Source organism: Calidris pugnax, unplaced genomic scaffold (assembly GCF_001431845.1).
Source record: "Calidris pugnax isolate Ruff unplaced genomic scaffold, ASM143184v1 scaffold425, whole genome shotgun sequence".
Classification (NCBI taxonomy): Eukaryota; Metazoa; Chordata; class Aves; order Charadriiformes; family Scolopacidae; genus Calidris; species Calidris pugnax.
The window spans coordinates 330,225-344,064 of NW_015091137.1; the positions used below are offsets into that span (position 1 = coordinate 330,225).

Sequence of the window (13,840 nt, forward strand, 5' to 3'; positions counted from 1 at the left end):
TGAAGGCCGTGGTCTGCAACGCTTCAGAGCTGGGGGGCTTCCTGGTGGGGGGCAGCCAGCGCCTGCAGCGAGAGCTCTGTGCCCTGCCCACCCCCCAGCTCCGCGCCATGGAGGGCTCCTTCCTCTCCCAGCTCGACCTCCCCCGGCTCCTGGTGGTGAGCCCCGCGCCCCCCCCTAAAATCATAGATTTATAGACTGGTTTGATAGAATGATAGAATCATATGGGGTTGGAAGGGACCTCTGGAGATCATCTAGTCCAACCCCCTGCCAGAGCAGGGCCACCCAGAGCAGGTTGCACAGGAATGTGTCCAGGTGGGTTTGAATGTCTCCAGAGAAGGAGACTCCACCACCTCTCTGGGCAGCTTGTTCCAGGGCTCTACCACTCTCACAGTAAAGAAGTTCCTCCTCATGTTTAGGTGGAAATTCTTATATTCAAGTTTGTGCCCGTTCCCTCTTGTCCTGTCCCTGGGCACCACTGAGAAAAGACTGGCCCCATCCTCCTGGGTTTGGGTTGGAAAGGACCTTAAAGACCAACAGAGACACCTCCCACTAGACCAAATTCCTCAAAGCACCATCCAACCTGGCTAGGCTGGGTGCTGGAGGGCACTGGGCAGAGATCCCCCTCCCAAAGAGCTGTTGCGGTCCAGGAAGGCTTTGACGTCGTTGTCCTCGTACCAGTTGAGGGAGGGGATCCTGAGCCCCCCACCCTCGGGGTGCCCACAGGCGATGCGTGACAAGGTCCCAAAGGCACCTGAGCCGAGCTGCGGCGGGAGCTCGGGGTGCTGATGGCCACCAACGCCAGCAGAGCTGGCGTTGGTGGCCATCAGCACCCCGAGCTCCCGCCGCAGCTCGGCTCAGGTGCCTTTGGGACCTTGTCACGCATCGCCTGTGGGCACCCCGAGGGTGGGGGGCTCAGGATCCCCTCCCTCAACTGGTACGAGGACAACGACGTCAAAGCCTTCCTGGACCGCAACAGCTCGGAGCGGAGAACCAAGACCCCGGGCAACAGCAGTAGTGAGCAGGCTGGGCTGCAAGGAGGTGGGGGGGCTCAGGTGGGCTATTTGGGGGGGGTTTCTGGTGGCGAGGACTCGGCTCTGTCACCACCCAGGTCCCTTCTGCCGAGAGCTGGTGCGTAGCTTGGAGTCCAGCCCCTTCTCCCAGATCTTCTGGAAGGGGATCAAGCCCCTCTTCATGGGGAAGATCCTCTACACGCCGCCCGGCCCCGGCCCTGACAGCATCATGGCTGAGGTAAGTGGGGGGCTGGAGGGGGGGTGGGTTCACCCCAACCCTGCCTCATTCCCCCTCCTCCCGTAGGTGAACCGGACCTTCCGGGAGCTGGCGGTGCTGGGGGAGATGGGGGGCGCCTGGCGGGAGCTTTTCCCCTGTCCCCCCATTGCAGGAGCAGCTGAGCTCAGAGGTGGGTGGCATCGCTGGTACCGTGGAAGCCTTGGGCACCTTCCTGCGGGATGCAGCATCCCTGATGGAGGAGGTAGCTCCCCAACTCCACTACCCACCCCCCTCTGCACCCCACGGTATCTCTGGGTGTCCCTGTGCCCCACAGCCCCACTCTGCTCCCCCCAGGTCTCCTCCATGACCAGCCTCGCCGAGCTGCGGCGGGAGCTCGGGGTGCTGATGGCCACCAACGCCAGCTCTGCTGGCGTTGGTGGCCATCAGCACCCCGAGCTCCCGCCGCAGCTCGGCGAGGCTGGTCATGGAGGAGACCTGGGGGGAGCAGAGTGGGGCTGTGGGGCACAGGGACACCCAGAGATACCGTGGGGTCCCTGCCTCATTCCCCCTCCTCCCGTAGGTGAACCGGACCTTCCGGGAGCTGGCGGTGCTGGGGGAGATGGGGGGCGCCTGGCGGGAGCTGGGACCCCGCATCTACACCTTCCTCAACAGCAGCCTGGAGATGCAGGTCCTCCGGGTGCGTGACCCCCCCAGACCCTCTCCCCATTGGGGACTGGGCTGTGGTGGGGTGTGAGATGGGGGTGCAATGGGCAGGGTGGAGGGGGTCCTCCTGGTTGGGCTGTGTCACCCTGGTGCTTTGCAGGACCTGCTGCTGGCCCCGGGGACAGCCCAGCTCCTGGATGGGTTCCTCAACGGCACCTCCTGGAAGCTGCCGGCGCTGGTTGGGTTCCTGGGGGGGCCGGCGGAGGGGCCAGGCCCCACCTGGCAGGAGGTGTACGCTGATGCTGACGTGGTCCTGAGCACGCTGTCCCAGTTCATGGAGGTACATGTCACCCCGGTTGCCCGGGCAGGGTGGCTACCCCAGCCCCACTGAGCCGTGCCCACCCTGCCTGCAGTGTGTCTGCCTGGACAAGATCGAGGCGGTGGCCACCGAGGAGCAGCTGGTGGCCCGGGCCCTGGAGCTGCTGGAGGAGCAGCAGTTCTGGGCAGCTGTGGTCTTCCAGCCCCCCATCAACGCCACGGCCCCCGCGCTGCCCCCCCACGTCCGCTACAAGATCCGTATGGATATTGATGATGTCACCAGGACCAACAAGATCAAGGACAGGTCGGGGGACACCCACCCTTTTCATCTCCATGGTCCCTGAGCATCCTACGCCCATGCTGGACCCCCTCCAACACCGTGCTCTGCCCCCAGGTTTTGGGACCCAGGCCCCGCAGCTGACCCCTTCAGTGACCTGCGCTACGTGTGGGGGGGCTTCGTCTACGTGCAGGACCTGGTGGAGCAGGCGGTGGTGCGGGTGCAGACGGGGGCTGCCCCACGGACAGGGGTCTATGTCCAGCAGATGCCCTACCCCTGCTATGTGGATGATGTGTGAGTGGGTGGGGGGGGGTGGCCCCAGCTCCCCAGGACCCTCGACTGACCCACTGCTGGGGGACGGGTCCAAGCACCCTGCAGCATCGCTGCCCCAGGGAGGTGGCACGGGGCTGGTCCATGCCCCGGGTGTCCCCTGCCTGGCGGTGGCCCCAAGATGCCAGGCTGGAGGTGGAAGGGCTGGTGCCATCTCCCCCAGGTTCCTGCGGGTGCTGAACCGCTCTCTGCCCCTCTTCATGACACTGGCCTGGATCTACTCGGTGGCCATGATCATCAAGGGGGTGGTGCACGAGAAGGAGACCCGTCTCAAGGAGACTATGAAGACCATGGGGCTGAGCAGTGGGATCCTCTGGCTCAGCTGGTTCCTCAGCAGCTTCATCCCCTTCCTCCTCAGCTCTGCCCTCCTCGTCCTCATCCTTAAGGCAGGTTGCAGGGCACAGGGGACAGTGTGGGTGACCTGGGGAGCATCGGGGCTGGGAGCCAGCATGGGGGGCTCCTCAGGGTCCAACCTGCTTCCATCCACAGCTGGGAAACATCCTGCCCTACAGCGACCCGGCCGTCATCTTCCTCTTCCTCGGCACCTTCTCGGTGGCCACCATCAGCCAGTGCTTCCTCATCAGCACCTTCTTTCCCCGTGCCAACCTGGCCTCGGCTTGTGGTGGCATCATCTACTTCTCCCTCTACCTGCCCTACGTGCTGTGCGTCGCCTGGCGCGACCACATCACCTTCCCGCTCCGCGTCCTCGTGGTGAGTGGCCATGGCTGCCCCCTCCCTGATGCCCCCTGGGCACCCTGAGTGGGGGGCTTTGGGCTGAACCCCCCTGGCTGGTCTTTCTGCCCACGCTGCCATTCCTGCTGCCACCAGAGCTTGCTGTCACCGGTGGCCTTCGGCTTCGGCTGCGAGTACTTCTCCCTCTACGAGGAGCAGGGGGTGGGCATCCAGTGGCACAACTTGGCCACCAGCCCCGTGCCGGGAGACCCCTACAACTTCGCCACGGCCATGGGGCTGCTGCTGCTGGACGCTGGGCTCTACGGCCTGGCCACCTGGTACCTGGAGGGTGTCTTCCCAGGTGAGTGCAGACCCCCAGACCCCAGCAGCCCCCCCGGACCCCGGCAGCCCCCCAGCCCCGCTCAGTCCCCGTCTGCTGCAGGTCAGTACGGGATCCCCAAGCCCTGGAATTTCCCTTTCCTGAAGAGCTACTGGCTTGGAGAGCCATCTTCAGCCGGGCACCCTCCCTACCCCACCAGCCCCCTCTCTGCACCCCAAGGTGAGCACTTGCCCACCCCGGAGCCACACGGCCAAGGGCTGGTAGCCACCGAGCTGGGCTTGAGCCCTCCCACCCAGGCTTTGCCCCCTGGCAAAGGGTCCTGTCCTGGATGTGACCCTCTGGTGGGTTCCAGTGCTGGTGGAGGAGCCGCCTGCCCAGCTCCAGCCTGGTGTCTCCATCCGCAACCTGGTGAAGATTTACCGCAGCAGCAGCCGCGTGGCCGTCAACGGGCTGAGCCTGGACTTCTACGAGGGGCAGATCACCTCCTTCCTGGGCCACAACGGGGCCGGCAAGACCACCACCATGTGAGCTGGGGGGTGGGGGGCACAGCGGGGAAGGGAGCTGAGCCCGGCTCTGCCCTGCTGCTGCCACGTCCCCATCCAATCTGTCCCAACCTGGGTCCCCATGAGGCCGGGCGCTGAGCACCCTGCATAGGATGGGGCACCCAAGCCCCACTGGTCCTCCTCTCCATGACCCTTTTTCCCCACTGAACCTCCTCCAGGTCCATCCTGACCGGTCTTCTGCCCCCCACCGCCGGCACTGCCTATATCCTGGGCTGGGACATCCGCTCCGACATCGACAGCATCCGCAAAACCATGGGGACGTGTCCCCAGCACAACGTGCTCTTTGACATGTAGGGGCAGGGAGGGCAGGGGAGCGGGATGGGGGGCTGGCACGGGCCGAGCTGCCCCCCCTGACCCCCAGCCCTCACCCCAGCCTGACGGTGGAGGAGCACGTCTGGTTCTACGGGCGGCTGAAGGGGCTGTCGGAGGAGCAGGTGAAGGCAGAGATGGAGCAGCTGATCCAGGACACGGGGCTGCCCCACAAGCGCCGGGAGCAGACCAGGAACCTCTCGGGTGCGTGTGGGGGGCAGGACCAGCAGCCGAGTGGGGGTCCACAGCCCCGGCACCCCCCAACGCTGTCCCTGCTGCCCCTCAGGAGGGATGCAGAGGAAGCTCTCGGTGGCCATCGCCTTCGTGGGTGGCTCTCGGGTGGTCATCCTGGACGAGCCCACGGCCGGTGTTGACCCCTACTCCCGCCGCAGCATCTGGGAGCTGCTGCTCAAGTACCGCAAAGGTCAGGGCCGGGGGGTGCAGGGGAACCCCCTCTTCCCCCTCGAGTGTCTGAGCCCCCCAGCGCTGGACGGCCAGCAGCAGGGCCCCTGGGGCGAGCAGGGAGATGTGCTGGTGGGGAGATGCTTACAAAGGAAGGTCCAGCGAGGGGGTTGGGGGGTTCATCCCACTGCCTGCCCCCCCCCAGGCCGCACCATCATCCTGTCCACCCACTACATGGACGAGGCGGAGCTGCTGGGGGACCGCACGGCCATCATCTCGCAGGGCCGGCTCTGCTGCTGCGGGTCCCCGCTCTTCCTCAAGGCCAGGCTGGGCACCGGGTACCACCTCACCCTGGTGAAGCGGGAGCCGGTCGGGACGGGCGGCAGCACCGGCACCGTCCCCAGCACCACCAAAAAGGTGGGTCCCTCGGCCCCGCCGAGCACCAGCCAAGAGGGTGACTGGTGCCTCTGCCCTGGGGATCAGGGGGTGCCGAGCCCCAGGCTCGGGGCCAGGTCCTGCCGCAGGGTGCCAGGCTGTGGCCACCCTTTCCCGCAGGACAGCAGCGACTCGGAGCAGAGCAGTGACACGGGGCTGGGCAGCGAGCGGGGCAGCGAGGCCAGCGCCGTGGGTGAGGGTCCCGTCCCTCCCTGTGCCCTCAGCACGGTGTCACCCCCCGGGTGTGCCCCACGTGTCCCCCCTTGGCCGGGGCAGGGGTGTGGGTGCATTCAGCCCCACACCCTGCCCTGCCACCAAGTCTTGCCCCCCTGTGCACTTGTGGGGCTCCCTGCCCTCCTGCCCCCTGCAGCCCCCCGGGTGACCCCCAGACCAGAATGCAGGGCACATGCCAGCTTTGCCCAGCTCCTGTGCTGGCCACCGGCTCCTGCCACAGGCTTCCAGCCCTCCCTGTCCCCCCAGATGTGACCCAGCTCTCAGCGCTGATCCAGAAGCTGGTCCCCGGCTCCCGGCTGGTGGAGGACATTGGGCACGAGGTGCTCTTCGTCCTGCCCTACAGCGGGGCCAAGGATGGGGCCTTCCGGTGTCACCCCCCGGGTGTGCCCCACGTGTCCCCCCTTGGCCGGGGCAGGGGTGTGGGTGCATTCAGCCCCACACCCTGCCCTGCCACCAAGTCTTGCCCCCCTGTGCACTTGTGGGGCTCCCTGCCCTCCTGCCCCCTGCAGCCCCCCGGGCGACCCCCAGACCAGAATGCAGGGCACATGCCAGCTTTGCCCAGCTCCTGTGCTGGCCACCGGCTCCTGCCACAGGCTTCCAGCCCTCCCTGTCCCCCCAGATGTGACCCAGCTCTCAGCGCTGATCCAGAAGCTGGTCCCCGGCTCCCGGCTGGTGGAGGACATCGGGCACGAGGTGCTCTTCGTCCTGCCCTACAGCGGGGCCAAGGATGGGGCCTTCGGGGACCTCTTCCGTGAGCTGGACACCCGCCTGGGGGAGCTGGGCATCTCCAGCTACGGCATCTCCGACACCACCCTGGAAGAGGTACCTGGAGGAGCTGCGGCTCCCGGGGTGCCCACCCTCCCTGGGGCTCTGCCGGGGGCTGCCCCCAACCTGGGGGGTTTGCCTCACTGGGGTGGTGGGTGCAGGTGGCCAAATTTAATGCGAGCCCCCTCCCTCCCTCAGATCTTTCTGAAGGTGGCCCAGGACACGGGGCTGGATGCTGACATGGCAGGTAAAATGCCTCGGTGCTGGCTGGGAGTGAGATTCAGGGTGCTGGGGTGTGGGGCAGGGGGCCGGGGGGAGATGCTCTGCAGCCCGGAGCAGAGGGATGCGGGTGTTCCCAGCACCCCAAGTGGCCCTGGCCCTTCCCAGGGCTGGGGTCCCTGCTGGGAGCACCCATGGGTGCAGGGAAGAATCACAGGTCCTGGCCTCAGTCCCACTCTGGTGCTCTCACCCCGTTTTGTCAGGCACCAGGAGCGGAGCAGCCCCTGGCGAGGGGGGGGATGCAGAAGCAGCCGACGGGGAGCTGGGTAAGGAGGGGGGAGCTGGGTCCTGGGACCCCTGAGGTGCCCAGCCCTTGGGCTGGGGCCATGGCACGTGTCCGTCCAGGCACATCCATCCAAGCTGGCGTCCCTTTGGACACGCATCCCTGCAGGCAGGGGGAGGCTCAGGGATGCTCCATCACCCCTGCCCAGCCTCAGGGTGCCCCCCAGGGCATCGGGCAGGGCGAGGGGCAGGGATGGTTGTGGGTTTGGGGGAGGCCAGCTCTGTGCAGGGGCTGGGGTGGGACATGAAATCCCAGGGGAAGTATCCAGGCCCCTTTCCCTGGAGACAGAGCTGGTGTGGGGGAAGCTGTGGGGTCCTGGGGGGGCTGTGACAGTCTGGGGAGCTGGCTCTGCCCTGGGTTGGTGCTGACCCGGCTGGGCAGGCGCTGGCGTGGCTATAACCCCCCTTTCCTCTCCTTTACGCTGAGCCAAAGGAGCCCGGCGAGGTAGGAGTGGGGGCTGAGCAGAGGGCTGGGGGGCTCCCGTCACGTCCCTGCATGCAGCACCCTGACCCTGCTGGGGTGGGGGGACACCCCGACCCCCGTCATCACCCAGCCGAGCCCCTGCCCCTCACTGCTGGCTCTGCCCCCCCAGCAGAGGAGTCCCGGGAGACCGACCTGCTGCGGGGGGGCGCCGGGCAGGCCTGTCGCAGGGTGAGGGGCTGGGCGCTCACCCGCCAGCAGCTCCGCGCGCTCTTCATCAAGAGGATGCTCCACGCCCGACGCAGCACCCGCGGCTTCTTCGCACAGGTACGGCCGGGGGACCGGGACGGGGCTGGGAGGGTGTGGAGGGGATGGGGCAGGGGGTGCAGAGCCAGCCCTGACCCCCCCACTCCCACCCCACCCCCCCGGCAGATCGTCCTGCCCGCCGTCTTCGTCTGCATCGCGCTGCTCTTCAGCCTCATCGTGCCGCCCTTCGGGAAGTACCCACCGCTGCGCCTCCGGCCCTGGATGTACGGGCAGCAGTTCACCTTCTTCAGGTGTGTCCCCATCCCTCTGTCCCCCCTCCATGTCCCCTGTCCCCCCAAATCCCTGTGTCCCCTGTCCCTCCCTGTCACCGGCTCAATCCTGTATCTCCCGGCAGCAACGACGCCCCGGGGGACCCCGACACGGCTCAGCTGCTGGCCACGCTCCTGGCCGAGCCAGGCTTTGGCACCGAGTGCATGAAGGATGCCGGGGAGGAGTGAGTGGCTGCGGGACGGGGGGGGCGGGAGGGGGCAGCTGGGGCTTGGGGGCAGCCCTGCCAGCCAGTGCCATGCCACGGGACCCCCCCAGCCATCCCCATGGTGGGGGGAAAGTCCCGATGCCTCTGGCTCAGTCCAGGTGGGTAACAGGGGTCTCTCTCCCCCCGTGGTGCCGGGTGCCCAGGACGGGGCCGTGCCCCCCAGCTTCCCACCCCGACGGCTTCTTGGCCCCCCCGGCCCCCCCAGCCCTGCTGGAAGTGCTGCAGCGTGGGAACTGGACGCAGGCGGAGCCGTCCCCCCCGTGCCGGTGCAGCGGGCCGGGGGCTCGCAGGATGCTGCCTGACTGCCCCGAGGGGGCCGGGGGGCTCCCACCGCCCCAGGTAACCCCCAGCCCGCAGTGGGGGGCACCAGCGCTGCCGGGTGCGGGTGCAGGTGATGCTCCAGGGAGGCCGGTGGGTCTGTGTGTCCGTCCAGCCCGTCTGTCCATCCCCCCCAGGTGCAAAGGGGCACAGGCGATATCCTGCAGAACCTGACGGGCAGGAACATCTCGGACTACCTGGTGAAGACCTACCCCCAGATCATCCGCCAGGAGTGAGTGCTGGGGCTGGGGACACGCTGGGGACACGGGAGGGAGAACAGGGCAGGGCTTTGGCACAGGCTGCCTCTGTGCTGGGAGCAGGGAGGGACGCTGGGGACCAAACCCCGTGAGGGCACCACGGGGTAAAGGGGGAGCTGCTGGGGGACTCGTGGCCGGGCGGGCGCTGCCGTAACCTCTCCTCGGGGGTGTTTCTCCCCCCATCCCATTTCTTTCAGGCTGAGGAACAAGAAGTGGGTGAACGAGCAGAGGTGAGCCTGAGGGGCTGGGGGTCTCATGCAGATGGGGTGGGGGGGCAGGAGCTTCCCTGTGGGGTCGGGCAGAGCCTGAGCCACCTGTGGGCAGAGTCCTCATCTGGGCAACTCCAGCCCTACCCTGTGTGCCCCTCACCCTGGCCTCTGGGTGAGCAGGGTGCCCTGAGCAGGGTGGAGGGGCAGGAGGGATTCCGTGGGATGGCAGGGTTGGAAGTACCCGTCCATCCCTGCAGGTACGGTGGCTTTTCCCTGGGCGCTGGTGGCTCCCAGGCCCTGCCGTCGGCGTTGGAGGTGGAGGAGGCGGTGCTGGAGCTCCGGGCGCTCTTCAACATCACAGCTCTTGACATCCCAGCACTGGGAGGGCTCTGGCCCGAGCCTGCTCCTCACCCCCTGTTCCCACACCCAGGGCAGCCCCTCGGACCGGCTCCTGCGCAACCTCAGCCGCTTCATCGAGGGCCTGGACGCCCGCAGGAACATCAAGGTACGTCTGGCCCCGAGAGAGAGCTGCGGGGCAGCAGTGACATGGCACCTGGGACCCCATCTGGGATGGGAGCAGCTTGAGAAGATCTGATCCCAGCTGGAGCCAGGGGGCAGTGGGAGCCCCTCGGGGTGCTGTGGGTGCAGCGCTGGGGTGGGAGGGGGTCTCTGAGCCACCGGGCTCCCCTGGGCTGCAGGTCTGGTTCAACAACAAGGGCTGGCACGCCATGGTCTCCTTCGTCAACGTGGCCAGCAACGGGCTGCTGCGTGCCTGGCTGCCCGCCGGGACCGACCCCGCGCTCTACGGCATCACGGCCACCAACCACCCCCTCAACCTCACCAAGGAGCAGCTCTCGGAGGCCGCCCTGTGAGTGCTGGGGAACGGGGTCCCGCAGGGTCCCCTGCTGTCCCCGGCTGAGCCCTCCCCTCTGCGGCAGGATGGCCACCTCGGTGGACGTGCTGGTCTCCATCTGCGTGATCTTCGCCATGTCCTTCGTCCCAGCCAGCTTCGTGCTCTTCCTCATCGAGGAGCGGGTCAGCAAGGCCAAGCACCTGCAGTTCGTCAGCGGGATGAAGCCTGTCACCTACTGGCTGGGCAACTTCGCCTGGGACATGGTGCGGGTTGGGGACAGGGATGTGGTACAGCTCCGGGGGGCCAGGTCCCATTTGTGACCCCCTCCCCGGCTTCTCCATGCCCACAGTGCAACTACCTGGTCCCTGCGCTGCTGGTCGTCCTCATCTTCCTCTGCTTCCAGCAGAAGTCCTACGTGTCCTCTGCCAACCTGCCCTCCCTGGTGCTGCTGCTGCTGCTCTACGGGTGAAGGGCTGGGGGAGCACCCCCGGGGCTGGACTCCAGGAAGGAGGGGACACAGAGGGGGCTCTGAACAGGGCTGGGGGCTGCCCTGTCTCAGAAGGTCGTGGTGATGGGGGCTGGGGGCTGGCTTGCCCTGTTGTGCCCCCCAGGACAGGTGCACCTCAGCCAGCCCCCGTCTCTCTGCCCTCCAGGTGGTCCATCACCCCCCTGATGTACCCAGCCTCCTTCCTCTTCAGCATCCCCAGCACCGCCTACGTGGCCCTCACCTGCATCAACCTCTTCATCGGCATCAACGGCAGCGTGGCCACCTTCGTGCTGGAGCTCTTTGTGGACAAGGTGAGCCCCTGGGCTGCCCCGGACCCCCCTCATGTCCCCGTGGAGCTGGCACCAGCTCCCCCACCCCTCTCCTCACCACCCCGTCAGAAACTCAACGACATCAACCGCGTCCTGAAGAAAGTTTTCCTCATCTTCCCCCACTTCTGTCTGGGCCGAGGCCTCATCGACATGGTGAAGAACCAGGCGATGGCTGATGCCTTTGAGAGGTTCGGTGAGTCTGGGGGTGTCAGGGCTGCTCCCCCTTCCCAAAGCCCAGCTAGTGCAGGGGCCCTCCCCAGTGTCCCCCCCTTCTACAGTCCCTCTCACCACTCACAGGGGACAAGCGCTTCGTGTCCCCACTCTCCTGGGATCTGGTGGGGAAGAACATGTTCGCCATGGCCATCGAGGGTGTCATCTTCTTCCTCTTCACCCTCCTGCTGCAATACCGCTTCTTCCTGCGCCTGGGGTGAGCACCAGCCGTGGGGCAGCCGTGGGGTGGCCGTGGGGTGGGCAGCCCTGGAAGTGCCCCTGCCGCTGTTGCCCCCAGGCCACAGGCTCTGCAGCTGCCCTCGCTGGGGGAGGAGGACCAGGACGTGGCCCGGGAGCGGGTGAGGGTGGCCAGCACCCCGCCACACGGCCACCTCCTGCTGCTGAAGGACCTGACCAAGGTGCGTGCCGTGGGGCCGGACCCTGCCGCGGCCCTCGCTGGGGGGGTCCAGCCTCTCCCGTAGGCCCCGGCCCCACTGGTGGGTGACGGTTGGGGGGCTCTGCCGCGCAGGTCTATCGGCGCAGGAGGGCTCCGGCTGTGGACCGGCTCTGCGTGGCTGTCCCCCCCGGGGAGGTGAGTGCCGATGGATGGACAGATGGACAGACAGCACCGTGGGCATGGCTGGGGCTGCCGTAACCCCAATCTGTGCCCCGCAGTGCTTCGGCCTCCTGGGGGTGAACGGCGCGGGGAAGACCTCCACCTTCAAGATGCTGACGGGGGACACGGAGGTGACGCTGGGGGAGGCCTGGCTGAAAGGGCACAGGTGGGCGAGTCGGAGGGACCCCACAGCCAACCCGCTGGTCCCCCTCTGCTTGTCCCCACGTCGTCCCTGTCCTCTCCCTGCGCTCCTCCTTGCCCTCATCCCTGCAGCGTGCTGGCGCTCGGCTTCATCCTCATCCTCATCCCCGTAGCGGGCTCATCCCTGTTCCCGCAGTGTGCTCAGCCTCGTCCCCGTCCCCGGAGCTTGTCCCCGTCCCCGCAGCGCGCTCAGCCGTGTCCCCGTCCCCGCAGCGTGCTCACCGACCTGCAGTCCGTCCACCAGCACATGGGCTACTGCCCCCAGTTCGACGCCATCACGGACCTGCTGACGGGACGGGAGCACCTGGAGTTCTACAGCCGCCTGCGCGGTGTCCCAGAGGAGGAGACCCCCAGGGTAGGGCCCGTGCCCCCACCCCCCCCAGCCCAGGGCACCCCCATCCTCATCCCCTCCCCATCTCTGGCAGGTGGCCCAGTGGGGCATCACCAAGCTGGGGCTGGAGCCGCACGCGGACCGGCCGGCGGGCAAGTACAGCGGGGGCAACAAGCGCAAGCTCTCCACGGCCATAGCCCTCCTCGGCTCCCCCCCCGTCGTCTTCCTGGTGAGTGGGGGTGGTTGGGGGGGCTCCCACAGCAGCGCCTGGCCCTGCTGGGGCTGACACAGCCACCGGGGCTGTCGCAGGATGAGCCCACGACGGGGATGGACCCGCGAGCCCGGCGGTTCCTGTGGGACTGCATCCTCAGCGTCATCCGGGAGGGCAGGTCCGTGGTGCTCACGTCCCACAGGTGAGCCCCCGTCCTCTGCCCCCACGGCACCCTGGAGGGGAGCACCCCTCTGCCCCCCAGGCCTCACACCTTGCCCCCCGGCAGCATGGAGGAGTGCGAGGCGCTGTGCACCAGGATGGCCATCATGGTCAACGGCCGGTTCCGCTGCCTGGGCAGCGTCCAGCACCTCAAGAACAGGTAAATGGGGCCGGGGGCTTGGGGAAGGCTCCGGTGGTGGGGGGCGGCCAACCTGCAGGGTTTGGGGACACAGCCAGACTCTGCAGTGATGTCCCCCTCTCCTCTGCAGGTTTGGGGACGGCTACACGGTGGTGGTGCGGGTTGGTGGCCCCGGGCCGGGGCCGGTGGAGAGCCTGATGCTGCAGCAGTTCCCCGGCATCGTGCTGAAGGAGCGGCACGGGGGGCTGCTGCAGTTCCAGCTCCCCTCCCGCGCCGCCTCCTTGGCCAGCGTCTTCAGTGTCCTGGCAGCCCACCGCGGGCCCTGCCACATCGAGGACTACTCCGTGTCCCAGACCACCCTCGACCAGGTGCCGGGGGACACGGGGCACAAGGGCATGGGGGGACAGGGCGCCGCCTGGGCTGCCCCTCACCCTGCCCTCCCTGCAGGTCTTTGTGCACTTCGCCAAGGAGCAGAGCGACGAGGACCCCGAGGGGGCTGCGGCCCCAGAGCAGGATGTGGCCCCCAGCCCCGGGAGGAGGCTGACACCGTTCCTGGAGGATGACAGCTACCAGGAGAGCACTGTCTGAGTGGGGGCACAGTGCCCCACGGACCCCTTCCCAGCTGTCACCACAGCACAACCTGGAGTCCTGGGGCTTCTGGCCACCCCGGACCCCCAGAGCTGCACAGGGGGGCCTGGACGCATCCTGCTGCTGTCATTCCCCAGGATGCTCCGGGTGCTGGGGAGGGCGAGAGCACCAGGGCTGGCCCCAGCTCCCCCTCGGCGGGTTGTACCCTCCGGGGGGCTGAGTTGGATGTGGGGGGCTGCCCTAGGGATTGTGGGGGGCTGGGGCTGGCCCCGGGACCCCGACTGCACAGAGCAGAGTCTGCTGTAAAAGAGTAATTAAATAAAGACCCGCGGTACTGCCCGGGGGGTCATCACTCTCACACTGCTGCAGCCCCGCTGGGGGACACGGGGCACAGGGGGACGGGGGGCAGCAGGGTGGCTCTCTCTCAGGGGACACAGACAGGCCAGCTCCTTCCCTGTCCTGTGACCACCCTGCAGCCCCTTCCATGCACCTCCCCAAGTGGCCGAAGGTCAGCCAGGGTCTTCCTCACCCCGGATGGTCCCTGGGCAGGGGT

The 13,840-nt window shown here is 67.6% G+C and overlaps 1 protein-coding gene across 1 annotated transcript in view; it reads left to right on the forward strand.

Annotated features, from left to right (window-relative positions):
• The window catches only part of ABCA7 (ATP binding cassette subfamily A member 7), a 16,822-nt gene extending 3,238 nt beyond the window's left edge, over positions 1-13,584 (forward strand). The window contains exons 5-49 of the mRNA XM_014958565.1: positions 28-155; positions 828-1,014; positions 1,109-1,248; positions 1,808-1,924; positions 2,051-2,230; positions 2,304-2,512; positions 2,603-2,779; positions 2,979-3,201; positions 3,305-3,526; positions 3,644-3,848; positions 3,930-4,046; positions 4,180-4,351; positions 4,549-4,680; positions 4,764-4,903; positions 4,986-5,123; positions 5,307-5,518; positions 5,657-5,729; positions 6,017-6,151; positions 6,390-6,592; positions 6,734-6,782; positions 7,018-7,080; positions 7,524-7,541; positions 7,690-7,844; positions 7,950-8,074; positions 8,179-8,277; positions 8,463-8,658; positions 8,775-8,869; positions 9,092-9,124; positions 9,361-9,459; positions 9,527-9,608; positions 9,802-9,971; positions 10,042-10,219; positions 10,306-10,421; positions 10,610-10,754; positions 10,842-10,965; positions 11,070-11,199; positions 11,281-11,401; positions 11,512-11,574; positions 11,658-11,764; positions 12,013-12,154; positions 12,225-12,359; positions 12,440-12,543; positions 12,628-12,720; positions 12,830-13,067; positions 13,147-13,584. Of these exons, the coding sequence (XP_014814051.1) occupies positions 28-155; positions 828-1,014; positions 1,109-1,248; positions 1,808-1,924; positions 2,051-2,230; positions 2,304-2,512; positions 2,603-2,779; positions 2,979-3,201; positions 3,305-3,526; positions 3,644-3,848; positions 3,930-4,046; positions 4,180-4,351; positions 4,549-4,680; positions 4,764-4,903; positions 4,986-5,123; positions 5,307-5,518; positions 5,657-5,729; positions 6,017-6,151; positions 6,390-6,592; positions 6,734-6,782; positions 7,018-7,080; positions 7,524-7,541; positions 7,690-7,844; positions 7,950-8,074; positions 8,179-8,277; positions 8,463-8,658; positions 8,775-8,869; positions 9,092-9,124; positions 9,361-9,459; positions 9,527-9,608; positions 9,802-9,971; positions 10,042-10,219; positions 10,306-10,421; positions 10,610-10,754; positions 10,842-10,965; positions 11,070-11,199; positions 11,281-11,401; positions 11,512-11,574; positions 11,658-11,764; positions 12,013-12,154; positions 12,225-12,359; positions 12,440-12,543; positions 12,628-12,720; positions 12,830-13,067; positions 13,147-13,287 (6,131 nt within the window). The 3' untranslated portion in view covers positions 13,288-13,584. The remainder of the gene's footprint in view (positions 1-27; positions 156-827; positions 1,015-1,108; positions 1,249-1,807; positions 1,925-2,050; positions 2,231-2,303; positions 2,513-2,602; positions 2,780-2,978; positions 3,202-3,304; positions 3,527-3,643; positions 3,849-3,929; positions 4,047-4,179; positions 4,352-4,548; positions 4,681-4,763; positions 4,904-4,985; positions 5,124-5,306; positions 5,519-5,656; positions 5,730-6,016; positions 6,152-6,389; positions 6,593-6,733; positions 6,783-7,017; positions 7,081-7,523; positions 7,542-7,689; positions 7,845-7,949; positions 8,075-8,178; positions 8,278-8,462; positions 8,659-8,774; positions 8,870-9,091; positions 9,125-9,360; positions 9,460-9,526; positions 9,609-9,801; positions 9,972-10,041; positions 10,220-10,305; positions 10,422-10,609; positions 10,755-10,841; positions 10,966-11,069; positions 11,200-11,280; positions 11,402-11,511; positions 11,575-11,657; positions 11,765-12,012; positions 12,155-12,224; positions 12,360-12,439; positions 12,544-12,627; positions 12,721-12,829; positions 13,068-13,146) is intronic.
• Positions 13,585-13,840: the final 256 nt, after the last annotated feature.